General features: G+C 54.6%; 1 protein-coding gene across 6 annotated transcripts in view; it reads left to right on the plus strand.

Moving 5' to 3' along the window:
- LARGE1 (LARGE xylosyl- and glucuronyltransferase 1) overlaps positions 1–27311 on the plus strand; it is a 455596-nt gene that overhangs the window by 407307 nt on the left and 20978 nt on the right. For all 6 annotated transcript variants that reach the window (XM_045826472.1, XM_045826469.1, XM_045826471.1 and 3 more), the window contains exons 10-11: positions 10747–10902; positions 24109–24272. In XM_045826472.1, the coding sequence (XP_045682428.1) occupies positions 10747–10902; positions 24109–24272 (320 nt within the window). The remainder of the gene's footprint in view (positions 1–10746; positions 10903–24108; positions 24273–27311) is intronic.

Below are 27311 nucleotides of genomic sequence, written 5' to 3' on the forward strand. Positions count from 1 at the left end.
TTTGTGGGATTTAGTGAAACGTAACGTTCGGGACTATCGGAAGACTTTTAAGTGTCATCCGAAAAGTTGGAGGCTCGGCTTCTTATTCTGGGTGCTCCGGTTTTAAGTGTCTTGCTAGTCGTACATCTTTGTACTCACTCACGTTAAGTGATTTCCGCAGGCACAATACGCATCTGGGGCGAAGTTCTTCCTTAATGATTGTGCTTGTGAATCCATATTTGGAAGAGTCTCGAGAATGTAAATGTTTTTGCCAGCTCCTTGTCAGACCTAATTAGGCAGGCATTTCTGTACGTGGTGCAGTAGCTGAGGAAGGGCTCACGGAGGCGAAGTGTTAGCTCAGCTGTTTTCTTGCTAGTTTCGTGAGCAGGTCTTCCTGGGATTCTCAGTCTGTCATTGCTTTGCAGGACTCCTTTTTTGCAAATAAAAACTTTTATTTAGAAGCGTTTAGACTTACAGAAAAGTGGTCAAAGTAAGTGCGAGTCCCCTGTCCCCCCGCATCCAATGTTCGTTCCCCCTAATGTTACTATCTTTATATAACAACACTGAACCCGTACTCACAAACCAAACGAGGTAGAGTTAGACACATGGACACGAGAACAGACTGACAGCTGTCGGGGGGCAGGGGGGCGGTGCTTGGGGGGCTTGGTGCAAAAGATAAAGGGTTAAGGAAAGAAAAAACAACCTCAGACACGGACAATTGCAGGAGACAGGGGCAGAAGACGGCAAAGCGGGGATAAATGGTGATGGAAGGAGCCTTGACTTGGGGTGGCGAACACACCATGTGGTGTACAGGTGATGTGTTCTAGCATGGTACCCCTGAGGCCTATGTAATTGTGTTAACCAATGTCACCCCCACAATTACAGTAAAAATGTTTTTTAAATCATGGGTGGCTATTACCTACACTGAAGCTTCAGTCACGTTTTCCCAGGGTGTCTACTAAGCTCCTGGTCCCGGAGCCTCCGCCAGCCTCGGGCAGTTTCTCAGCCTCTCCTTGGTTCCCCTGCCTGACCCGGTAGTTCTGAGGCGCACTGGCCAGGCAGGTAGTCCACAGAAGGTCCCTGAAGTTCGGTGTGGACAAGGTGTTTTCCCATCGTCAGACTGAGGTTACAGGCGGCTGGGAAGACCACCGCAGCAGGGAAGTGCCCCCTCATCCCTGGTACCAGGAGGGACCTGGCTTCCACACCCGACGTGACCTGGGACACGACGGCGTCCTCCCTCGGTGAGGGCGGTGCTGGGCGGTGCTCGCCAGCGCTCTCGGCTGTAAAGTTACCGCTTTCCCTTTCACACTCCCTGCTTTGGACGTGAGTCACTGCCTCCAGGGGGTGGAGGTAGAATCTACCTGCGTTATTGGGGTTCTTCTGTAAGGAGATTTCTCTCTCTCTCCTCTATTTATTTAATCACTTGTACATGGATTCACATATATTTTATACTTTAAGTTCTAATTTTTAAGCCATTAGTTCAGTTTATGAGGGTTGAGTTTAATATTGTTGTTGTTAATGTCATTAAATACACTAAAAATAGATACTAGTGTATTCGGTAGAGCAGTTACCCAGGCTCATTGTCACAATATTTGAGGGCGCTCTGTCACACCCCGTGCACTGACACAGCTAGATACGGGCACTCAGATGTCACAGAAGACCTGTCCCTCCCTCCCGCACTTCTCTTGCATGGCAGGGCAACTTCTGGCAGCCCCACCCCCACACACACACACCAGCAGGTAGAGGCAGGTAGAGCCTGGTTCTTCAACAACTGTGTATTGCTCACCTTCTACATGCCAGGCCCTGTTTTGAGCCCTGGGGAGGCAGTGGTGGATGAGACAGCGCAGGCTCTGTTCTTCCCGAGCTTACACTCGATGCAGAATATAGGAAAGAAACAAGAAACGTGATCAGATGGGTCCTTGCGGTGGCAAACGTGCAGTGAAGGGATGTCAGCAGGGTCACGTAAGCAACGAGCACTCACAATCCCAGGTGGAAGAGAGCGATGCTCTTTCAGTGACTCTGCAGAGGACTGTGTTGACCCTTCATGGCACACGTGTCCACGGTGGGACCCAACTCTGTGCTCAGGAATGGTCAGGAATAACTCACAGGTCAGACCGAGTCTCACGCCCCTGCTTCTGGAATGTCGGCCTGACCGATGCTAGGATTGGAGGAAGAAGGCAGGGTTCGGTGCTGCAAAGGAACCGTGCGGAGCGGAGAAGCGGTGGCGGGCCGCCGTGGAAGGTGCCTGCTGAGGACCAAGGAGCACAGCTGCCTCTCCCAGCGTCTCCGAGCAGTGAGTCACGTGGGGCCCGCCTCCAAGAGCATGCCCGATATTATGACAAATCGACAAAATCCCACTGGACTCCACACCCCCGCTGCTCCTCAGCCGGCCTTGGCAGGATTCCTCAGCGCAAGACTGCGCGCCTGTCTCTGGAGTTGGAATATGCCCGCCTCTCTCCACCTTGTCCCCCAGTCAACAGAGACGCTCCCCCGGAGGCCACTGTGATGCCGTGAAATGTAAGTGAGGTCTTAGGAATCCGTTCCACCGACCGAGGAAGAATAAAGGGCGGCCGCCAGCATCCACGGAGGAGTCCGACACCATTCTCCGTTTCTTGCTCTCGGCAGTGGCCTGTAAGGAATTCTTAACACGTGCCGAAATTCAGATTGAATTTTCCCCCCACCTCCGGCTCAAATTGATTTTACCCCCATTTTATAACAAAGAAGAACCCAGAGCATCGGACATAATGAACCTTAGAGAATGTAGCTGGGTCTTCTGAGAGATTCACGACTCTCCCAGTCCTGAGTATTATCAAAAGCATTCATTTTTTCCGTTGTCGTTTTCTCCCCGCTCCCTAACCTCTGCTCCTCAGACGGGAGAATAAGAAGTGTTGCAGACGACAGGGTGAGAAATGAGAAGAGGGAGACCAGGGCCTCGGATTCGGGCACCGGGCCCATGGCTGCACTCTCCAGCCCGGGGGACTAAGCAGTCACTGGGGCTGGTCTGTTCTCTTCCCCTTGTCTGGGTAATGGTGTATTTTTGCCTGGGAAGGAATTTTTTTTCCTGGGAGTTATAAACACCAAGAAGCAACCAGGACTTGAGTGAAAAAAGGAAGGAGTTGTGGAGTATTTGTGCTTGGAGTCTGAGCCCCAGGGACACTGTTTTTGTTTCGTGGCTGCTCCAGTGCTGTCAGGCTCGGGGGCGGAGAAGGAGGAGGGGTGGGTTAGAACAGTCAGCCGTGGACAAGGACGTGAAAACACGGGCGTGGATTCCATTGGCGGTCAGCACGGTGACTGAGCCTGTCCCTGCGTGTGCAGAGTTGGGTGAAACACAGACCTCACATACAAGGAGCCGACTGTCCAGGCTGTAAATAGAGATTGAAGGACGGTGTCAGTTCAGAGAACAGCACATGGGAATGGAGTATGTGATATTTCAGAGACTGGCGTGTCCTGATCACCAGCCTGCTCCAGGCTCCGCCGTGGACCCCTTCGTGTATCCCTTATCTCATCGACCCTCTGAAGCAGGCACTGTTACTCCCTTGTAACAGATCAGAAAACAAAGGTTCAAATAAAGTTGTTTGGGTAACAGAATCGGGGAGAACCAGGGTGAAATCTGCCTTGTTCCCCCACCTGTAACTCTCTCCAATCTCTGCTCAGTATCTTGCACGGACATAAAGGGTCTGCCTTGCTGGTAGGTGACCCCTCCACGCCACTATTTGAGGTCTCGGACTAGTGTGCCCCTGGCTGGCCTTCGTCTCTGGGCCATATTGCCTGTACCCATCCTCCTCCGTGCCCAAGGCAGCGACAATTTGCAGTCCCTCATTTTAAACCTTGCCTTTTATTCCCCCTTTCTACTAAAGACTCAGTTTTTTTCATCTAGCCTTCCTAGTTGGTAAGGTGACTGTTCCCTGCAGTCTAAAACCAGAGGTCTTTTGTGATTTGACAAGCACATGCCGCTTGCCCTCACATGCCCGACCCCCTCGGCCCTGTTCTCGAGCACAGACTGCAAGGCAGTTGCTGCCGTGCCCCCTTTCCAGCTGCAGGGCAGTGTCCGTGATTGCAGGCGAGTGAGTGCAGGCCACCCAGCTGAAAAGACCTGGACCCGGGACTGGCGTGTGGGTCTCTCTGCTCGTCCCTTTCTTCCAGGCATTGTACTCCTGAAGATGACAAGGAGAGGGGCTTGTGAGACAATTGTCCTTCTCCTGGAAATACCCAACAAGCCGAGAAAAGAAGGAGCTAAAACTCCTTCCAGGGAAAACAGCAAGCTGTTGGGGCCTTAGCCGAAGAGAAGGGGAACGAGTGTCTCCACCCCAAAGCCCGATGAACAGGGCCTTTGCAACCGACTTGCCGTAGACAGACAAACGGTGAGGATTACTGGGAAAGTCATCATCAGGACTCTTGTTCTTTACTCAAAGGCCAGCCATTGAATACTAACTACCTGCCAGGCTCTGCGGCACTCCGGATGAATAGTAAGTCCTGCTCCCTGCCCGCCAGAAACTCACATTCCAGGGATGACAGGTGCAGGCATGTAAATAAATAATTACAAGGACATGCAGCGAATCCTCTAATCAGGTGAAATGCAAGAGTCTGGAGCGCTGAGGAAGGAAAGCCAACAGCCTTGGGTGTTATATTAGGAATGTTTACAATGAGAATAAGAATACCTAATCTGTGGAGGCTAAAAATAGGGGGGTTTGAATTTCTTGGTTAAGAATTCTGGAGGAGGCAGTGTAGACACGGGTTAGCAGACAGCAATGTGTTGATCTTGCCCTTGTAGTCACATGATGGCTGTCACGATTCCGGTCATCACATTTCTGTTTACAACAAAAAAGTGAATGGGGTGAGAGGATGATGGCACCTTGTTTATTATCAGGAAATCCAATACATGCTGCTCTGTGTATCCTCTGGGGGAAACCTGGATCATGTTGCCACCACTAGCTGCAAGAGAGTCTGGGGAATTAGCAAGTGGGCTCATTGTGATTGGCTTAGATCCTCAATGGATCATGAGCCATTCATAGGGGCTGGGGACAGTGCAACTACAAATGAAATTCATTTTCTGTTGGAAACGAAGGATGGCATGGAGAGAGAGACATACAGGAGGCAGCCTTCTGCCACCTGCGGTCCTGGAAACAAGAAGTGTGTTTGAACTCAGCTGTGTGGGGCAAGCAGGCATTCAATTGCTTAAATTGCTTAAATTCAAGCATATGCAAAGGCACTGAGTCGTGAAAGATGGGTTCGAGAAATACCTGCAAGTCTGTTAGCCTGGAGGTGGCGCTGGACTTGTAGGTGGGAGCCAGTTGGCGACAGCTTTAACTGCCAGGTTGAGAACAGATGTCATTCTGTGAGTCACAGAAAGGCAGGGGAGGTCTTGAGACAGAGACCCATCTTCCAAACACCCCATATCTCAGTAGCTCAGAAGACATAAAGCCCGTGTTCTTACTCACCTGGCATTTGCACAGACTCTGATTTCTCAGCACTCTTGCACCGTGAATTATTTTTATGAACCCTCTGGGTTCTGAGTACTTACGGAGCTGGAGTTTTGGCTGAGCTCTTCCCATCGCCTGTCCTTGTACCGAAGTCTTGTTTCTGTCACTGAAATGCTTTTTCCTGTGCCCTTGATGGGTGGGGGAGTCTCTCGTGTCTCCTTTAATCTTGTCGACTTCCCCTGTCTTCGCAGATGAGGTGTAAGTTTCCTGGACAGTAATCAATTTCCATCCATTTCTCTGGCTCGCCGCGGACTGCCTCCAACTCTGCACATACACTCGGCCTGTACAGACAGTTCAGATCCAATTAGATCACACCTGCAAGGCCCTGATGCCTGGCAGCTCCCCCAGCCCCGCCGGCAGGCAGCCTGGACGCCTCCCTCCCCACTTGCTGCTGAGCTGCGGGTTCAGCTTGTGTCTCTGGAAAGTCCTCAATCACCTGCCGCAGTTAGTATGCCAGGGATACATGGGGTTCCTGTGTTTGGCAGGGAAAAATAGGATTTATTTCTGATCCTATAATCTTCTGTAAATTTCAGGTTCATTGTTATAAACAGAGCCATTTAATGATTACCCACATGGGAGAAATGAGAGGAATAGATTCCTGATTTCTGTCTCCTTGGGTTCAAATTCTGACTGTGCCACCACCTTCTAGCTGTGGAACTCAGGGAAATGCACTGAACCTTCCTCCCCTGGAAGATGGCAGAATGAGACTACGAGACTGTCACGTCCAGTGTCGAATAAAGAATCAATGAGCTATGTCGAGGGCTATTTTCAGAGCAGCGCTTGGCACATAGCAAGCATCCAATATAGTTAGCTGCTGATAGTAATTATGATGATGACTACACTAACGCGCCTCAGCAAGTGGAATAAGTTATGACAGGTTTCCACCGCAAGGTTGGGAGACTCATGTTCACCAGCTCCTTGCAAAACTCTATGTTGGGCACATTCTGCCCTGTCACTCCGCCTCACACGTGAGAGCTTGTCAATAAATGTCACCTCCACCACCAGCTTGCTGCCCCCCGAGTCAGCACGCTTGGGTGATCCTGCCTCTCGGGGGACCAGGAAATGATGTTTCTCCGTAGTCAGACAAGCCCCGGTCAAAACAATCAGCAGTGGTGGCTCTGAGTCGGATTTTCCGAGACAGGAGGCGTGTGGCCCGGTGGAAGGGGCAGGGGCCTGGGAGACAGAAGCTGGGCACCACACCTGCTTCTGCTGCGTGGCTCTGGGCAAGTCGCTTCCCCCTCTGGGCCTGGGCCGCATTCTGCCTGGACCCGGCCCAGTCCAGAGATAGTCCATTACGGCCTCTCCCTCACGTCTCTTTCGGAGCACGCGCCATGCTTGTAACGTCACGTGGACAGCTCTTCATTGACCTCTGGGTTCCTCTCTGCAGTCATAGCCCCTCTCGGTGCTCATTTTAATACTTGTCGAAAGAATTAATAAACGATGTGGTAGAAAAAGAAAGATCGGGGAGCGAGACAGACCTGATTTTGCATCAGAATTGGCTGCTTACTAGCCGAGCGACCCTGTGCTAGTCTGAGCCTCAGGACTGTCACCTGTAAAAGGTAATAATAGAAACGGCCTCGTACCAGGTTGTTGAGGACTGAATGAGAACATGTGCACACACACACACACCATCAGCAACGACGACGACAACCCTGGCCTGGTACCTAGCATATAATGGGCATGAGATAAACAATAGTCATTGTTTACTGCTCTTGAGACTGGCACAGGGGGATGGAGTATTCTGTGTTCTGAGGATTAAAAACTAGTTGGAAAGGGTAAATCTGAATATACATTTCCAGTCTTTGAGAGGGAGAGGGCTCGCCTGCCCAAAGCAGTTGGATCACAAATAATTTCACAACCCTCCCCCCTCCCTCGGCCTGCCAGTGACCTCCCCCCACCCCCCGCCTCCGTCTTCTCACTCTCCCTCCCTTCTGTCCTCACTGAGTTTCTGCCAGCACTGCTGTGTGCCCACACCCCAGACCCAGCGGACACGGAAGAGAATGAGGAGCGAGGGGATAGGCCAGGGCCTGCTGTGGGTGGGGCCACGAGGAGACCAGGTCCCCGTCCTACCTCTGGCCTGACCCGTGTGATCTTGGGCAGGCCACCTCTGCAAGCCCCACTCTTCTCGTCTGTGAAGTGTTAGTTAGCCCTTGGACACAGCACGGGACCGTGGTTAAGGAGCCTGGCTGGGGGTCTCCAGTTTAGAGCCGGCTTCGTGTCTCAGCTCTGCAGCCTACCAGCTGGGAGATGTGGGCAAATCGAGTACGATTCCCAAAATAGATAAACAAACAATGGGACTCACGGGCTTCTTTGGAGGCATGAATGACACAGTCTCTGCGGAGAGCCTAGCAATCCATGTGCAGTGAGTTAAGACTGTTGGCCCAGCGGCCGGCCCTTATTCTCACTTAAAGCGTCTCCACGTGGAGGAAGCCGAGGTTTCCCCGAGTCAGAGGCACGGCCCTCAGCCGTCCTGCTGGCTCAGCGCTTGGCAGGCGCCAGACTCTTTCTCGGCGAAGACACGCTCCCCACTGGGTGTGAGTGGTGTCAGCCCGCGTGCCGTTATTTTACTGCAGGGCCCAGGCCCCTCTCGTGTGTCTGCGTGGGTGTGGACTTAAAGGAGCGTCTTCTGTCTCCTCTCTCTCCTGGACCCTTCCTTCAGGAGGCCTCGTGGCTCACGCTCCTCCTTCCCTGAAATGCAAGCGCCCCCTGGTGGCCCCAATCCAGGGAGGACCTGCTGGCCCTCTCTGCTCTGTCCTGGAGGCTGAATGGCCGCTTCCTTACTCCTCGCTGCAGCCACTGCCAGGAGGGGAAAGGCGGGGAGAACACTGAGAGTCCAGGCTGGGGGCCCTGTCTTTGAGGGGAGAGCAGACCCCACGTAGATGGGCCCACCCCGGCACGCAGGCACTGTGCTAGGCCTTTGTTTTACCATCTTAACTACGTTGTGAAGTTGGGATGACCGATCCCCTCTTTGTACATGAGGAAGCTGAGGTCCTGAGAAATGAAACAAGCTGCCCAAGGACGCACAGCTAGCGGCATAGCCGGGGTTTGAACCTAAGCTGGTCTGAGGCCCCGAGTTCTTGCTCTGCTGTTATACCGCCACTGGGGTAGGAGGGCAGGGATAGGGCTGGGGCCGAGTGGGCACCCTTATATTCACTGCACCGCGACAGAGGGACATGGTCGCACAGTATTTATCCAGCCAGCTTCCAGGGCTGTCACCGCTGTGCACCCGTGGGGTCCCAAGAGAGGGGGCAGAGCGAGACGGGCCTCCAGGCCCCCCTCTGGATGGCAGGCCCGGCGCCCTGCTGCAGACTGTCACAGACAGACAGCATGTGGCCAGGAAACCACTGACCTCTGGACGCCTGTCCCTTTGCTCGGTGTAACCGCCATGGGAGGGGACAGCAAGGACATCGGAGGATAGAGAGTGAAAGGTGAGAGGTATTCTGTTTCCTCCGGAATGTAACAAAACACGAAAATTGGGGGGGGGGGGCATTTAAAACGTGTCCTCCGTGGTGCTGAGAGAAGAACAAGAGCTGTAGGATCGGATGGGTTCACACTCACATTGGAATCCCAGCTCCAGCGCTTACCGGCTTTGCAGCCCTGGGCGAGTTCCCTCGCCACAGCTTATTCTTTAAAATTGCTTGCTAGGGTCATCAGGACTTTGAAAAGACAAGGCGTGCAAAACCGACGGTGAAGTGTTCCCCCGATAGCCGAGCCCCCCAGTGGCAGGGGTGAGCAGGGCCCGTGGAGATGGCAGCGGCCTCGCACCTGGCGTCCCTGGCTCCACGCTGGCCCGCCCGCCCCCGCCATTCACATCTTCTTCGTTGCAGTCAGAGCAGCCTTCTTAAAACCCTGAGTTAGGCACTGCTCCCTCCCTCCATGCACCTCTGGATGCGGTCTGCACACAGTCCCTCGGACCCAGGGTCTCGTCCCACTCACCCCTGCAGCCACATCGCCCCCCCTCATGCCCCGCCACCCACGTCCCCCCCGCTCCAGCTGCTCAGAGCGTGGCTTCTCATTTTCCAAAGGAGCCACATGGTCCCACGTGTCTTCCCTCCACCTGGATTGCGTCACCACCATCCCGACTCCCCAGGAAACTCCCACCCCTCCTTCAGGCCCAGCACGGGTATCTCCGTGACGCTTCTCTGAGCACAAGTGCCGTTTCCCCCAGAGCCTCCCGCCATCGTCACATCCCATGCCCTGTGTGTGTGGACTCGTCCTCCCCGCCGACCGTGAGCGGGCCAGGGACAAACACTGCCGCCAGGGGCCTCCGGGCATCCCCCAGGCTGGTCCACTGCGGGCACTTCGTCGTCAGACCCAGCCCTGGCTGAGCCCTCACCCTGCACCAGGCACTCCTTCCACCCTTTACATGGTATACAGCTGATTTTCACAGCAGCTCCGTGAGACAGTGTATGCGTCAGTCCTGGCCAGAGGCAGAAACCATACCAATTATTTGAATAGGGAGTCTTTAAAAATGATAACTAGATACAAAGTGTTCACTTGGTAACAAAAAAAAAAAAGCAAAAATAGAAAATTGCAGGGAACAGTTACCACGCCTGGAATGGGAGGAACAGAAGTGGCAATTACTGTAACATGGTTGCATGGTGGGGCTGGAGCGCAGACCAGACCCGCGGTGGAGTCAGCAGGCACCTCCCAGTGCAGCAGCACTGGGCGGAGCGGGGAGGCTGAGGCGGCTGGGTCCGAGTGTTGGAAAAACTGCAGAAGTGGAGTTAGCCGCTGCTGGTGTGAAGAAGGGAGGTGGGGTGGCAATCTCAGGACCAGGAAGCGGCGGGAAGGAGCGAGTTCTCTCTTCCTCCTGCAGACTGTCAGTCTCCCTCCCGTGGCCCCCGCTGGCAGCAGCACCCAACAGGGCGCAGCGGGCAGAGCAGGAGAGGGTTTGCGGAGTCCGAGCTCCAGCCTCACAGAGCGGGGTGTGGGGCTGAGAGGGGAAAACGTGTGCAGTGGCACACGCAGAAGCTGTTACTAATTCCTGTGTCACAGATGGAGAAACTGAGGCACAGAGAGATTGAGTAACATAACTTGTCCAAGATTAAATGACTCCCTACGGCGGAGCGAGGAGTTGAACCCAAGCAGTCTGTGCCTTTGCTCTTAAACCAGTCTACTGTAAATGGTGAATGAATGAATGAGGGAGGGAATGAGTGAGTGAATGAATGAGTGTGTGAATCAATGAGTGAGTGAATGAATGAATGAATGGCAAGCCCAGTGCCCCGCTGTGGCCCCCACAAGCATGAGGCCCTCCCTGCCTGACAGCCTCCTTGTGCCCTGCCAGGTCATTCACTGGAACTCCCCCAAGAAACTGCGGGTGAAGAACAAGCACGTGGAGTTCTTCCGCAACCTCTACCTGACCTTCCTGGAGTACGACGGGAACCTCCTGCGGCGGGAGCTGTTCGGCTGCCCCAGCGAAGCTGACGTCAACAGTGAGAACGTAAGTGGCTCCCGGGGCTCGGCAGCGCTGGCGTGGCCTCTCTGCTGGCCGACCGAGGACCTGCCGTGTGCCCGGCTCCGTGCCAGGCCCTGGGCATACCTGAGATGAGCAGGTGCCCCCTGGGGGGCAGACAGACAGGCACGGAGGTGGGTCCCCGCCGTGCTCCCCACGGTGGATGCAGAAGGGTAGCACTTGGTCCAGACCAGGCGCAGTCAGACGTGAGTTTCCAGGCGGAGCAGCCAGACTGAGCAGAAGCACGATCCAATCAATAGATGAAGGGGCCTCCCCGCAGCCAGGAAGCTCTGAGGTCTTCGTCGACACGGCAGCCCCACAGGAGCCCCAGGATTCGGTGCCATTAGTGTGTGAGGTGACCCCACAGATTTTCGCAGGAAACCGACCCCTTTGGGGGTTAGCGTGGGTGCAGAAAGTGTTCGGTGAGTGGTCACAGGCATAGCCAACATCCATATTTTCTTATTTCTTCGTCATTTATCACTGTTTTCCTGTTACGTCTCGGAAACTCCTAGAAACCCCTTCTTCCTTTTCAATTAGAGCTGAACAAATTTAGGCACAGAGAGGTTGAACAGGTCGTTCATGGTCACACAGCAAGCAAGGAGCGAAGCGACTTGAAGTTCTGAGGAGCAGGATGCAGGGAGGCAGCAGCACATTGTAGCAGAAAAAGCAGGGAGCGTAGGGGTCGGGATGGCCTGGGCTGGGCTTTAATCCCTTCCAGGTACCACCTGTGTGACCTCAGGCAAGTTTCTCAACCTCTCTGTTCTTCAGTTTCCTCAACTGTCAAACAGGGATGAAAAACTATTACCAGGACGCTGTGAGACTAAGTAAGAAATTGAATGTAAAGCATCCGGATCAGTGTCTGTCGTGTGTTAGGTGCTTGATAAATATCTGTTCCCTACCCTTTCCTTGACCCTTAGTATTAGAAACAGAAGTCATTGGTGCATATAGTCAGTCAACAAACATTTACTGAGGGTTTTCTTGTTCTGAGCACTGAGTATTAGTCAGTGAAAAAGGGTAATGGCCCCTGTTGTCATGGTGCTTATATTTTAAGGGGAAGCGATTGGTACACACACTATCAGGAGAAATCATCAGCCAGTGGCAAGTGCTACCTAGTGATATATTAGAAAGCAGAAGGGCAGCTCTGTTGGTTTGGGGGATCTGGGAGGGCTTCCCTGAGGAGGTGACATTTCTTCTAAGACCTGAATACAATATGAGAAAGAGCCAGCCTTAGAATGCAAGGGAGATCGGGGGGATACAAATCAGAGCCACAGTGAGATACCATGTCACGCCTTTCGGAATGGCTTTTATCAAAAACAAAAGGTAGCAAGAGTCGGCAAGGAGAGACTGGAACCTGGCACGCTGCTGGTAGGATGTCAGCTGGTGCAGCTGCAGTGGAAAACAGTATGGAGTGTCCTCAAAAAATTAAACAGAGAACTGCCTTATGATCCAGCAGCTCCACTCCTGCGAGTGTGCCCAGAGGAACCCCAGAGAGGGTCAGGAGGTGGTATCTGCACCCCATGTTCACGGCGGCACCATTCCCAGTAGCCAGGGGGGCGAGCATCCTAAGCGTCCACTGACAGACAAAGGACTGAAGACAACGTGGTTGATACACAGTGGAATATTATTCAGCCTTTTTAAGGGGTGGGGGGAAGGCCTTACCACTGTGACATCATGGGTGGACCTGTGACATCATTCTGTCCCTCCTGCATGATTGCTCAAGTATGAGGCATCTGAAACAGCGAAACGTAGAGAAGTAGGCGGTGGGGTGGTGGTTGTGGGGGATGCGGAGAGAGAGGGGAAATAGTTGTTCAGGGGGAATAAAGCTCCCTGTGTATGCTTTTTTTGTGTGTTGATTATATATCTCAATAAAGCTAGAGGGGGGAAGGAGAGGAGCACAGGAAGCGCCTCTTGGGGGAGTACTGCGTACCGCTCGCAGGTGCGAAGGCCCCGGGGCAGGGCAGGTTTGCTGTCAGAGCTGCAGGATGCTGTCTGTGTGCCCAGGGCTGGTGGGGGCGGAGGGCAGCCGGAGGAGGGGAGCAGCAGGTAGGCAGGAGCCAGGCTGAAAGGATGGCGTGAGCCAGGTTCAAGAGTCAGGATTCTGTGGTATTACTGTTACTGCTCATATTCTGATCTTGGACGTCCTGAGGAACCTTTTAGGCTCCCAAATGGCAGGGGAAGGCGTCTGTGGGAGGTCCAGAGGCAGGCACCCACCTGGCCCTGGTCACCAGGCCACCCCTCTAGGGGTGATCCCTGTCATTCGGCCCCAGGTTCCCGTGGAGTCGCCTCTAGCTCCGGCTCCTTTCCCTGCATCACCCTGGAGGCCTGTCTCGGCGCCTGCCCGTTTGCACCGCTGGCAGTAGCGGAAAGAAAACCATTAAGCACTTGAACTCTGTCTCAGACGCTGGGAAGCACTTTGAGGTTCCGGCAAGCACTGTGTTCTTTCGGTTTGTTCCTCGGTTCTTTTCACTCAAGTCAGGATTCGTCGTCATCATCGGCATCTGAGTGCCTGTTCGGCGCTTTGTTCCAGACGCTAAATAGAAACTGTTCTTCTGCCTCTCTCTCTCTCTCTTGTTTCCCTCCACGGAAGAGGCTCCTGGAAGAAGCCTTGCAGGGTGAAGCTGTCCGTTACTCATCACACCAGGGGTTCCCCTGGTCTCTTCCAGTGCCTTAGAAGGCAGGACTCCCTTTATGAATGACTCACCAGCTTTTCCTACCACCTGCTGCCCCTCTCCAGGGGTCTTGGGGGTGGTAGTGGAAGAAGAGCCCCCCATGCTCCTCCTCAGAATCTGTGGCTGCATTTATTTGCTCAGTAAACACCTGTGAATGCTGGCCACCTGCCAGGCACCGTGCAGGGCACTAGGGTTGAGATTAGAGACCGGCCCAGTCCCCTGTATGTGCACTGTGTGTCAGGGGCAGACAGACAGTCTGTCCAGGTTTGGGGACAACCGTGAACCAGAGAGCGGCCTTCTGTGAGCGCTCACCCCAGCTATCCTCCCTAACACTCTTGCCCTCGGCACTGGAAAAGCCAGGCTCACCACCACCTTTGCCGTTCCTTCTACATCCCTGCTCACTGCCGCCCCCTACAGGGCCTCTGTGCTTGCTTCCCCCATGCCTGGACCACCCTGCCCCGAGGTGTGTAAACGTCTCAGGTGCTGCCTCTTCAGGAACTTCCCCTGACCCTCCTCAGCCTGGAGAACCCTCTGTCACTCTCTGTGAAAAGAGCGAGTGCGCTCTTTTCTTTTCATCAGAGTGTATCGCACCAGCCACGACTGTTCCCTAGTGTTTTCCCCAAGGAAAAGACCATTACATTACAGATTTTGCCCATACTGTTTGCCTCTGAGGTGCCCTCCTCCAGAGTGGAAGCGAGCACAGAGTGGCCACTTAATAAACATTTATTGAATGAATCGCACACAGAAGAGGGAAGAAGGAAGTTACCAGGTAAAGGCAGAGCAGATGAAGGACTAGAGAGGTCAGCTCCGGCCGTGGGGCTCAGCTGTAGGGAGCGTCATCACGTACCCCAAAAGGCTGTGGGTTCGATTCTCTGTCAGGACACATACCTAGGTTGAGGGTTCATCCCTGGTCAGGACGCATGCGGGAGGCAGCTGATCGATGTTTCTCACTGACATGACTGTTTCTCTCTCTCTCCCCCACCCCCATCCTCTCTAAAAATTAATAACCGTGTCCTCAGGTGAGGGTTGCAATAAAGAGGTAGAGAGTTCAAAGAGAACGTGCTGGGTGTTTGTTTGCTAGGGCCTGGGCACGCCGGGAGATGGGCAAAGAATGAACTGACCGGAAAAGCCTTGGCTGTAGTTAGGGGTTTAGACTCCACCGAAGGGCTTTGATCTTGGTGGGATTTACATGTGAGAAAACTCGCTCTGTGTAGAGAACAGATGACAGAGACGAGACCGGAGGCAGGTCTTGCCTCCGTGTAGAGACGGTCACCGCATCCCAGGCAAGAAGGTGACGACAATAGGGCTGTGACCTCGGCCAGCAGCCGTGGGGACGGAGAGAACAGGTGGCTTGCTTCGTGGGCACTGAGGACAGGGGACAGGGGCAGCGGTCACTGAGGGATCAGGACGGCAGGCGTCTGTGCCCTGCTCCAGCCGGGCCCCTCCGGCGAGCAGGCACTCGGCGGCAGGGCTGGGACACGAGGGGGCCTGCCGCATCGCGCCCCTGGGGCCGCGCCCCTGCAGGGAGTCCTCCACCTCCTGGTCCTCTGCAGCCTCGAGTGTTGTCTGCAAACACGACCAGAGGAAAAGGGCAAGGCCTTGGATCTGGCCCAAAGCCGGATGCTCCCCGCTCCGGGGGAAGAGGTCGTTAGCACCCTGACGAGTGCACACAGATGGCGGTAGTCTCCGAGGAGTGACGTCCGGAACCTCTTCATTGGACTGCGGATCCCAGAGAGCAAGGGCTCCAGGGGCACTGCATGTCAAGGCTCCTTCAGCCACCTGACATGCAGCCATTCAGTCAGTTGCCAGCCTCAGGGCTGGGGGTCCAGGGGGAGCATGGCAGACCCAAGCCTGGCTCTCACGGTGCTTGTCTCTTAGGGGGCAGACAAAGCGGAGGGGGAGGGTGTTACCCAATGTGGGGAGCCCAGATGACAGTGGTGCTTTGAGAGCACACGAGAAGGACATCGAGCGCTCACTAGGGGAGAGGAGGTGATCCGGGAAGACTTCCTGGAGGAGGCGGGATTTGAAGGGTGAATAACGAGTGGGAGGTGTGGAAAGTGGCCTTAGCGGGAGGGAGGGAGCAGCCCTGGCAGCGGAGAGCAGAGATGCCCAGGAGCGTGGCACACTCCCATTCGGGCGCAGGCCGTGCGAGAACATAACGGGCTGCGCCAGTTCAGTGTTTGCGCTGTTACGAGGTCTTCCCAGCGGAGGTGGTGGTGGCAGTAAGACTGAGAGCGCTCCGGGCATCCCAGGTGGCTCACTGTGACAGTTACGTGACTCCCAAGAAGCCCCGTGGCTGCTCTGGCTTCGGGTTCACCGTTGGATAAACGGGGACAGGGATGACTTTGTCGTAGTGTTTCGTGGGTGATTCATGCTAAATCACTGACAAAGAAGGACTCGGCCCAGGAACACCATGTTCGTTGTTTTTTTTTGGGGGGGAGGGGGGTTTGTTGTTTCTGTTTTGTTTTTTTCCCACAAACCACAGTGCCCAACCCACCTGATGACAGTCTGTCGTTCCCCAGGTGGATTCCAGGTTTTGCAAACCTTTCTTCTAGGAGGGCCTGGCAGAGAGAGGAACCTACGGAACCTCTCAGAACTCGGCCTCCAAAGCCTACGAGGGCTGTCCCATTAGCTCTGGGTCATTAAGTCCCAGAAAGGTTTCCCACCAGCTAGGGAAATGCAGGTCGGAAGGAGAGACCATTTGGCGTCCTTGCTGAGGAAAGGATACACTCAGGACGATGGGGGACTCGTCCTTCCGTGTGGAGCTGAGAGTGTTAGAGTTTGAATCAGGAGAGACCAGCCTCCCACAGTGGTGCGGAACGACAGGAGCTAAGGGGACACAGCCGCTCCGTCCACCATGGTGCATCCAGGCCTCTCTCCCTGGAACTCGTAAGTTAACTCATTTGACACAGTAAGCATCTGAGAGTATACGTTATTATTAGACTGAAATAGCCTCAGATGCTAGAATTCTACCCCTTAGCGTTTCTCTCCCTTTTCCTCGTCAAGCCAGCCCCCGATGCATATCCAAGAAACCCCAGGACTCCACGGAACACAACTGGATAATCACGGATATTCTCCACCCCCTAATCCATGCAAAAATCCTTCTACACACCCCTAACAGGCTTGCATCTGGCTTCTGCTGGAATCCTCCCAAAGACCGGGAGCTCACCACCTCCAGCAGCTTACTCCACCGCTGCAAAGCGTCAGATGCTAAGCCATTCTTCCCCAAGTTCAGCTGAAGTCTTCCCTCCGGTAAGGATCCATTCATCTGAGTCCTGTCCTCCGGAGCAAAATAGGGACACCCCCTGCTGTCCCTGACAGTGCGGCAGATAGGGTAGCATGTCTCCGTACACCATGCTTTCCAAACATGCAAGTCTCCCTAACGTATTTACAGAGCGATGCTTCATCATCAAGAATGCCTTGCCCCGCCTAAGGGAGTTCTCCAGGTATAAGAAGCTCACCTTTTTAAATGCAGAACCGTTAACCAATTCTGGTGGAAATCTTGCTGAAGTACACGCCCTTCCTTTAGTCACCCAATTATACTAAACTCCATTTACAGTTTCCGATGACTAAGGTTGCACAAAGCAGGCTGGGGAGGGAGCAGGGGAGCGGGCAGGGACTGGCCAGAGGAGAAAAGATGCTGTTTACCCTGGCAGGAAATTACCTTGGCCTCTTCGCTGCTGCTTCTGCAGATTCCTTTCTGACAGCTGTCATTTCCGCCTCATCAGCTTCAGAACAGCCCTGGCTGCGCTCCCCTCCCCAGTCACCCTTCCCCCGGCAGCCAGAGGAAAAAGAGAAACCAATGGTATGGAAGTCCGAAAGACCAAGGGTAAAAGGATGATCTACTGTCACGTTAGAAGTTAAATTATGAAATGGCAAACGTCCAAAAAGTGCAAAAAAAAAAGAAAAAGTGAAACAAATAGTTGGCACCAATGAGTGATCACATGTATGTGGAATCGTAAGTCAACACACACGTCTGCAGACAGAGAGCTTTTTTTTTTCCTTTTTCCTTCCCCGAACCATTCCCTGATCTAACATTGATCAAAACACCTGCCCCTCCCCCGGCATGCCCCAGCTCCCGGGACCCCTGTATTTCCCTCCATGGCTCTGGTCACCCGTCTGTCTCTCAGGGTCCTGACTGACTTGTTTCGTTGATACAACTCCCCGCTGCGTGAATGGAAGCGCGGTGACTATGCGGATTTTTATCTGCTTTATTCATCGGTATGTTTTTATGCCTCTAAGAGACTGCCTGGCACCTGGTACGTGCTCAGGAAATTTTGTTGAACAAATGAATTACGTGTTATAAGCTCTTTTTTTTTAAGATTTTACTTATTTATTTTTAGAGAGAGGGGAAGGGAGGGAGAAAGAGAGGGAGAGAAGCATCGATGGGTGAGAGACACATCAATCGGTTGCTTCTCGCGTGCTGCTAGCCAGGGAACCCGCCCACAACCCAGGCGTGCGCCCTGACTGGGAATTGAACCCAAGGCCTTTCACTTTGCAGGCAGTGCCCAACCCACTCAGCCATGCTGGTCAGGGCCACAAGTCCTTTTCTTGAAGCATGTGTGGTGTGCTAGAAACTTCTCTATACTAGAAATCAGGCAACCTGGCCTTTGTCTTTGACATTGCGCATAACTTGCACCTTCTGTGATCCTCAGTTTTTCCCCTATGAAATGGTCATAAATAAGCTTAGGCCGTAGGCAGTCCATCAGCCCCGAGCTTATCCTGGGCCCCTCCCTCCCAGGGGCTCTGAGATCCCCACGTCACCTCCGAGAAGGGGGCTTCTGAGCACAACTCCCTCTGTGACAGGGGTGGCAGGCTACCTGCAGCGCCCCGTTTCCTGACATGAAGCCCATCACGGAGAAAAGACAACAGCATCGCCACGGCTCAATTATAAGTTAAAAATGAGACACACATAAACAGGTTCCATAAACACTCCAGCACCACTGTGCGCGGCAGTGCCAGGAAGCAGATGGCTCTGTGGAAACAGCTGTATCCCAGAGAAGCCCCAGAGAAAAACCAGAATGTGCTGCCGCGCTCACGTGTGAGCCACATGTCACCAGCTCTTTCATCACACCGTGGGCATCAGTGCCCTGGCGGGGACAGTGCCCAGAGCCCTGAGACGGCTGGAGGCTGCCCAGGGCTGGCCTCCAGTGACCTTCCCCAGGCACACTTAAGGCCAGAGCCTGAAGGATCCTAGTGTTTGCCTGGGAGGCAGGGGGAGGAGGTGCAGGGAGGGGCCCCGGGATCGACACTCTCGGTGGATACGTCTGCACCCCGGGCACGCCGCTGGCCGGCCTGTCTGCTGTGTTCCCGTCCAGCTCCCGCGGGCACACCTCCCGTGTTCCCGGCCCGAGGCTCTGCTGTCATCTCCAGATGTACCAGGCGCTCCCTCCTGGGCCTTTAGAGCAGCAGCCTGCCCTCTTCTCCTTCCAGCCAGTCTTCCTCTGCTGACGGACTCCTCGTGCAGAATGCAGGGGGCAGCTCGGGGACAAGGCTGCCTGGTGCAGAATCTTAGCAGCAGCAGCTCTGAGATTCCAGGCTGTTTGCTTGAACTCTGTAAGGCTCAGCTTTCCCACCTGTAAAACGGGAATCACAAGGAGTCTGCCCAATAGGCTTAATGAGGGCCCAGTGAGGTGGGACGGGGCAGGAGCTTGGGTCCGTGTGGCACACGGCACGTGTCCCCCAAATCAAGTTTGGTGTGTCCTGGGTTGTCATTGCTAACAGGCTTCTCTGTGTCCCGCCGCCTCCCCCCGCCCAGGCTATGTGAAAAATCTAAGTGCAGACACTGGGGTTCCCACCCCATTCTTAGCATAGGGCTTGGGATAAAATAGGGATTTATTGATTGAGCGTGAGGTACACATGAATACTGATCCCCAGGACGGAGACCAGACCTTGTTCCCCTCTATGTCCCCAGAGCCCAGGCCAGAGCCAGGCGCATGCCTCTGAGTCTTCGCCGCACAGGCCTAAACCCATGCCTCTCCTCTCCTCGGGCATGACCGTGGCCCCCGGTAAACAATGTTTACCGTTCCCGGAACGTGGCTGATTAATCCACACAGCAGGCAGCCCGCGAGCTGGTAATCTCTCTCTACCTGCGTGGCTCCATAAAACTTCACGGCGTCGTGGAAGCCACAGGAGAGAGCCCCGGACTAGGTTTCAGGAGACGTGAGTTAGAGCCCCGTCTCTCTGAGCAAATCCCTGGCACCACCCCCCCCACATCTCCTCCTTGTCCGTCAGCCGGGGGCTACAAGGCTGGCCACCCTCCCTGTCTCACACAGACACGGAGAAGAGCCCACGAAGTAACGATGTCAAGGCCACCGAGAAGTGCAAGTCCGTTGAATGTAGAAAGCAACGTCGCTGAGTGTTGTTGTACCCACTGGATGCTTCCGTCCACCACTGGGAGGCAGGAGAAGGGACGGTGTCCCAGGAAGAAATGGTGGCCTCAGAGGGACTCCTTACTTGGTCCGTCGCACCTGTCCTCCACCCCTTACTGTCCAGAAGGGTTCGGGTGGGTGTGTGAGTTACGGTGACAGGAGCAATGATAAAATGGGCTCAGCATGCTAGGAGTCTGTGACTCACATAACATCCACAGGGGTGTTCCCGATCGGCTGGTGGCTTTGCTCCAGCATCCCAGACTCGATCTGTCTTGCAGCCCCGACTTCCAAGGAGCCTTGGACTCCCGCTGCCCGTGAGGACTGTGCATGAGACAGCCTTGAATGCGGTGCCCGCAGCAGCCTGCATCTGCCCACACTCTGCTAGCCAGGGTTTGGCCACACAGTTCCCCCGGAAACTCAGCCGGGCTGTGCCCTGGGAAGAGAGGAGAACGTGAATACTGGTGAGCGCAGCAGGTCTCTGCCCGTGCGGGAGCTGCACGCGCTCAGTCCGCCACAGCCACGGAACCATCTAGCGTTAGAACTTGGAAAGCCTCGGAGGTCAGTGAGGCACCGGTAACTTGATTACCTGTAAACACTTAGGGGCACATACATGTGGAGGAAATGCCTCAGCTGCTCGGTTCGCTCATCCCGTGACCTTGAACCAGGGGCTGATGTCTTCATGTGGAAGACAGGACCGACAGGGGTCCCCGGCCCATGGAGTCGGTGTGAGTATTAAATGAGAACATGCCCACGAAGTCGCCAGCACATTACCTGACCTAGGGGGCGCGTGATCCTTGAGAGTTATTCTGTGGAGCCGAGCCCCCTCATCTCGTTGTGGGGTGGCAAAAATGGCTTGCTCAAGGTCACATAGCTGATGAGTGTCAGAGAGACCAGTTTCAGTGTCCACGTATCCCTGTAATCTCTCTCGGCGGTTGCTCCTGACTTTGAACAGAAGTCTGTTCAGCCAGAGCCCAGGGATGTGCTTCCAACCCCCTCTGAATCCTCAGTCGTGAGCTCTGGCAGCCCAAAAGTCAATCCAGGCCACTGTCCTTATGGATGGGAAGAAATAAATGCAAACTGCTTAAAGGGCCATTCTACCTGGAGCCCAAATCTCCCTTTGCCTCAGCTGGCTGCCCAAAGAAGCAATTTAGCAAATGCATTTTATCTCAGGAGAATCTGTCTTTCGTGTCTGTGACTTGCTTGTCAGGAGTCTCCTGCCTCCCCTGTGGTGGGAGTGTGCCGTGCCGGACCAGTGGGGTCTGTCCACGAAAGCCCCCACCCCAGCTCAGCATCTCCCCGGAGAAACCACTAGGACCCTGGGGGAAAGGGAGGCAGTTCTCGAGCTGCTCAGCCTCCCCCCTGGGACAACATCAGCCACGGAGTCAGCAGTCGGCAGCCCTAGGTTACAATCTGGAAAGGTCCATAATGGAACCGTAATCACATTGCTTAGGGGTGTGTGGCACTCTACAGTTTGCAAAGCATTTTCACACGCATTTGTTCACTTGAGAGTATTGCAGAAAAGTAGAAAGACGCCAATAAAACTTCATCTGCGAATCCACCGCTCAGGAGGGCTTTGTTAACACTGGAATGCGTTGCCTTCGGTCTGTTTTCTATGGGGTGTTTTGTTTTTGGGTCGTCTCTTTGCTGTATTGGGAACATTCTGCACGTGTATTTTTATGGCCTGCTTTGTGTCTTCCACCAGCTCGTCTGGTCCCCACATGCATCCCCCAGAGAGGATCCCTTGTGTCGTGAAAAGGTCTGCGGTTTGGGGAGACTGGATTCTCAACCCGGACTGCTGCTCTCCAGCGGTGTAGTGGGCAGATGACTAAAACCTTCTGAGCCTCAGTTTCCTCCGCCGTAAAACAGAGATGTGTGCTGAAGGGCTAAACTAATATGCACCTGAAAACGCTTGGCACTGCACCTGGCGCATAGTAGGCTCTTAGTCCCTATTAGCTAAGCGAAGGTGCAATCCACCATGTTGAAAATAAACACATTAAAGTGCAGGGAAGGCAAGCGGGGGGTCCAGAGTCTTACAGGTTCTGACATTGTGTGTCTGACTTCGCACCTGCTGTGCTGTCCACAATAGCCAGTGTGCTGGGTGGACAGCAGCAGCCTCTAGATCCTGCCCCTTAAGCACGGGGACGGCCGGAGGTACCCTTGGGATGCAGATGCCACCGAATCACATCAGTGGTACCGTGAAGCTCATAGACGCGGGCTACTTAGCCCATAGGATTGTCGATAGATTTCCCTCACCCCAGGGCAGGCCATATCTTAGGTTTCGAGAACATTTCCCATTGGTCATTGTGCCTTTTTTACCATGCGGTGGCCACGAATGCGTCTGGTGCAGGCTTGTTGCGCGCACAAGACGCTCTAGATGTCCTAGGTTCGGGGATTCAGAGGCGAGCGGGACACAGCTCCTGCCTGTAGGGTCCACCGTGTGGGTGCTTTTCAGGAGATGGCTCTTGGAGCCAGTTACCGTGGAATGCCCTTCCCCTAACTCCAGGGCGTGTGCCTGTGTCCATGGGGAGGGGAGGAGAACCCCCACGCCCACCTGCCTTCCTCGTGTTCTGGCCACTGATTCGCTTTCTCATAGGATGGTGTTTTCGGCGAATCCTCATCAGAGAAAGCACGTGAGCCTGGCTCCGTCCGTCCACACGGGTCCTCACACCTTTGCCCTCCCCTCTTCATCGATCCGGAGGCCAGGCACGCCTCTCAACCCAAAAACACAGCCCGAAAGAAAACAAAGGTGGCTTTGGCAAAGAACTTGGCAGATGTTTATTCTCTGAGAGGGGCGTGATTGCTGGTGTCCTTCTGCGGTGTGGGTGAGACAGGGAGGCCATGTTAGGGATTCCCCCAGGAGAAAGGCATGGGGACTGTTTCTGACACGAAACAGAGGGGCTACCAGGCTCACCCAGCCCCTGCCTCCCCACCCTCCAGACCCTTACCACCTCCTCCAGCTGATGGTGAGGACGCCAAGGTGTCTTCAGGGGGGCCCAGGTGTCTCCCGTTCCAAATTGTGAAAATGACAACCCTGATGATAGGCGATGTCTGTAGTCTGTATGAAGAATCTCGCCCTGGCTGGTGTAGCTCAGTGGATTGAGCTCGGGCTGCGAACCAAAATGTTGACTTTTGCCGCACAATCTGCATGTGACACATCGGTCCATTCTCGGTGCAGTGGTCGTGTCCTCCCAAACATGCACACCCACGTAACCCTGATCTCGAATGTTCCCTTCACCCGTACGCTTCTCTCCTGCCTCTTCCCAGTCTGTTCGCTCTGCGACCCCACGCCCACTGATCTCATTTCCATCCCTCTCAAAGCCCTTTGACTTTTTCATTGTGACTCTTTATCTACCAAACAGGCCGAGTGGCCCCTGCCTGGCAGGGTCATCGCGGGGTCTACCTGAGACGGGTGCACATCAGGCCCCTGGGCCCGCAGACCTGGGTGTCTGGGCACCCGAGTGCCTGCACCTGCCTCCGTCTGACGCTGAGTCCTGCACTCCCTGTGAGCAGGCCGGCTCGCTCTCTCGCCAGCTGGGCCGGAGGGAGCCGAGGAGAGCTGGACAAGGGACGTCTGCACGCAGCTCCGTGGACTAAGACTTCCAGAGCGTTAGAAAGGAGAGAAGGGAGGGAAAGACTGGGCTCTGAGGCTCTGCTTAAACTTGGACGGACGGGAAGGAAAAGAGTTTCTGTTTTGTTCGGCTTCCCTGCTGCAGAGACGAAAATGTGTGGCTCTAGGGTGAGAGCAGCACCTGCTCGCTGGAAGGCGCCGCTCCAGTCGGGCTCAGTACTCTTCCCTGTGACCGTTCTGCTGCTATTATTTGAGAATGTTGTGCTAGGTCATCCGGGAAAAGATTGTTTGTTTGTTTGTTTATGGGGCATTTGCGATTGGTCATTCGTTCTTCCCTGATTGCCCTCATCATTCTGGGCTCAGAAGGGTCTCATTTCTCAGAGGCTGAGCTGCCCTTCACCGGCACCTCTTTGAAATTGGAGTAAATTGCAGGGGAAAATGAAAACGGCGATCTTGTCCTTCTGCGTCTGGCCATCGACAGCGTCCAGTGGAGATGCAGCCAGGGGAGGGCGGGGCATGAGGGACAGCTTCTGGGCCCCCCGTGGGCCTTCTTCCTTGTTTGCGAGCCCCCTCTCCCACCTTGCAGCTCCAGAAACAGCTGTCCGAGCTGGACGAGGACGACCTGTGCTACGAGTTCCGGCGAGAGCGCTTCACCGTCCACCGGACCCACCTGTACTTCCTGCACTATGAGTATGAGCCCGCTGCGGACAGCACCGACGTCACCCTGGTCGCCCAGCTCTCCATGGACAGGTAGGGCTCTCGGGCCCCCTCCTCACGGACCCCTCACTGCCATCCGTCCCCTGGTCAAATGGAGAAGGGACGGAGGGCCTGGGGGCTGAGACTCTCAGAGTCTGATAGGGTAGGGCTCGTGTCTGCTGGCCACCCCCCACCCCCGCCCCAGCATTGAAAACCCAGGGCTCTTGTGTTTTGGTGATGTCATGGGTTTGAAGATGGAGAGAAGAACCGATTCTAAGAAATGGAGCTCTACCTAAGTTACCTCAAGGAAAAGGGGGCACATTGTAGGGAAACACGCAGACTGGAGCTACTACAGTCTCTGCTGGGAAGCGACTGCCGTTCTGTCTCCTACGTGTATCCAGGCATCTATCCAGGCAGCAAAGATGGATGGAGCCTTTGTCAGGCCATGCTGACGTGACTCCCCTTCTCACGCGGCTCCCAGTCTGGTGCCCTGGCTCTCAGCCTCGGCTGGGGACGGGCTGAATCGCCTGGGGAGCTCTTAAAACAAATTTATGCCCAGGCTCCATTGCAGGCCAGGTACGTAGGAACCTCTGTGCAGTGGAGACGTTGCATTGTTCTCAGTTTGCAGCGTGCAGCCAGAGTCGAAAACAGGGCTAGTGTATAAACAACCATAAACAGTTGAGTGATTATCATTGTGGTAAGTGCTTTAAAGGAACCAGGATAGATGATAACAATGTCAAGTGAGGGACCTTATTTAGGCGATATGGTCAGGGGGAGTCTTTGTAAAGGGGGGACATTTCTGCAGAGACCCGGAGGATGAGGAAAGGAGTCGGGCACACGAGTGGCTGAGGAACTGTTTTCCAGGGGATGAAATAGCAGGTGCACAAGCCCTGGGGTGGGAAGGGCCTTGCGCATTGAAAACCTGATAGCAGACCAGTGCGGCTGCAGCGTGGTGGGGTGCTGAGAGCTGACGTGCCTGAGATGAAGGTAATGGGACGTTAGAAGCTCACACATTACTTGGACGTTATTCTAAGTGTGTCAAGAAGTTATTGAAGAAATCTATACAGTTATTTGATCTAACTTAGGTTTTTTGAAAACATCTCTCTGGCTGCCAGGCGGTGGGTGGATTCAAAGCCCTGAGGTCACTCGCTCAGAGCCACACTTTTCTATATCTGGCTCTCCTGTGTGCCCCCCTCCCACCTCTGCTCACCAGCTGCTGCTTTGATTAGCACATGGCCCATCGTGGCTGCCCTTGCCCCGGCTTCCTTCATGCCATCCCTCCTCACTTCCCACAGTTAGGAAAGGAGTTTGGCTCGTTCCGTCTCGGAGCTGCCCCGGAGATGCCTGTCCAGCCTGGGGCTGCTATTCCGCAGGGTCCTTCTCGGGAGTAAATGAGCTAATGCCTGGACCGTGCTGACAGCGGTCCCTGGCACCTGAACTGCCTGATACATGTCCATTGTTATCAGTCACGAGTGACTGAGGAATGTGCAAGCAATGAAAGGACAAGCACTGGGACGTGAAAGGTTTACGGAAAGTCATCCAGGGGCTTCTGGGGAGCGGGCGGATGTTGCACCTGGTGGCGTCTGGGAGTGGTTCACGCTGAGTGCGGCCGACCGACCCAGGAGGAAGCTATTCCTTGCCTTCTCATTCCTCCTGGCTCGTACCTGTTAGGCTCCCGGAGACGCTCCCCAAGGGACTGACCTACGCCCGTGTCCCAGAGTCACCCCTAAACTTCTGTGTCCCCTTGGCTTCTCGCCTAGTGTTTGGTTCATGCCCCGACGCTCTCCCCCACCAAGCAGCGCATTGACAGGCCCAGGAGCCCCCGAACGCATCGTGACAAATACTGCCATCCCGGCAGCACCTCGGGGAACCCCAGGAATCCCACGCCCTAACGAGAGACACTTACTTAGCGGGATGTCATCAAACAGAGTCAAGCGATTCCACAAGTTGATGAAGCCCTGGTAGAAATTCCTCCTTCCCCTCCACCCTGCACATCCAATTACGATGCAGCAGGCTGATTGGTACCTGCTGGATTGATTTTTCATTTAAGAAGCGTTCCGGGTGTGTTTGTAAACCTTCGAGTGAGAAGTAGGTCCCATGTGAGTGTCACAGCAAACTGGGGGAGGCCGTGTGGAGTTCCATTCAGAGCCAGTGACTGGCCGGCCCCAGCTCGCTCTGCCAGCCGCTCCCTCCCGGGACTCCGCCCCCATCCTGGGACTCCGCCCCCATCCTGGCGGCCCTCAGGGCCCCTGGCGACCTGACACCCGCCCACTCCCAACATCTCCCCTCCCTCTGCGCCTCACGCGCCCCTGTTGCGTCCCCACCGGTCCTGTGTCTTCTTGCTTGAACACGTTAAACTCAGTTTTATTCCAAGGGCTGTTCCCTCTTCTTGGAATACTTTCCACCCAGACTTCCTGGAGGCCGGATCCTTCTCATTGCCAAGGTCTCAGATTTCACCCACAGCAGGAGAGCCCTCGGGCTGCTCTTTGTCCTGTTTCCTGTTGCTGCTCTAGCCCTCAATTCGCTCTAAATTATCCATTTATCTTGGATAATTCCCCCCCCACGCGCGCGCACACAGTAGGAAGGCACTCCTGAAGTGTAGGAACCTCGTCTTTCTTGCTCATTCTGGGATCCAGCACAATACCTGCCCATCGCAGATGTTCAGCAGCACATATTTGCGGGGTAAATGCATGTTTGCAAGCCAGAAATGGAGCCTGAGGAGGAAACGACCGCTGCCATAGACTGAGCTCCTGCTGCACGTCTAGCGTCCTGTCGAAGACTCTATTGCGGGAGAGCAAGTAGGCCCCCTCACGTGGTGGCGGCCACGAGGCCCCAAGGGCAGCTACGAGTGAGCCCCACCCACCAAACACGTGCTGTTTAACTCCCCCCGTCTTGTGTATCTTGTGTACTGTTTCGTAAAGCAAAGTAAGTCGCAGGGCCAGCCCAGAATCGGGGCGGGAGGGTGTCAGCAAAGGGCGTGGATCGCAGGAGGGGAATGACCTGTAGCCATTGTGTAACCTACAAAAGGAATCATTGTCCCCCATGTGCAAACATGAGCGTGAAAGCTCGAAGGACCATCATCCCTTGCTCGGG

Source organism: Phyllostomus hastatus, unplaced genomic scaffold (assembly GCF_019186645.2).
Source record: "Phyllostomus hastatus isolate PE091 unplaced genomic scaffold, TTU_PhHast_1.1 phas_scaffold_755, whole genome shotgun sequence".
Taxonomy (NCBI): domain Eukaryota; kingdom Metazoa; phylum Chordata; class Mammalia; order Chiroptera; family Phyllostomidae; genus Phyllostomus; species Phyllostomus hastatus.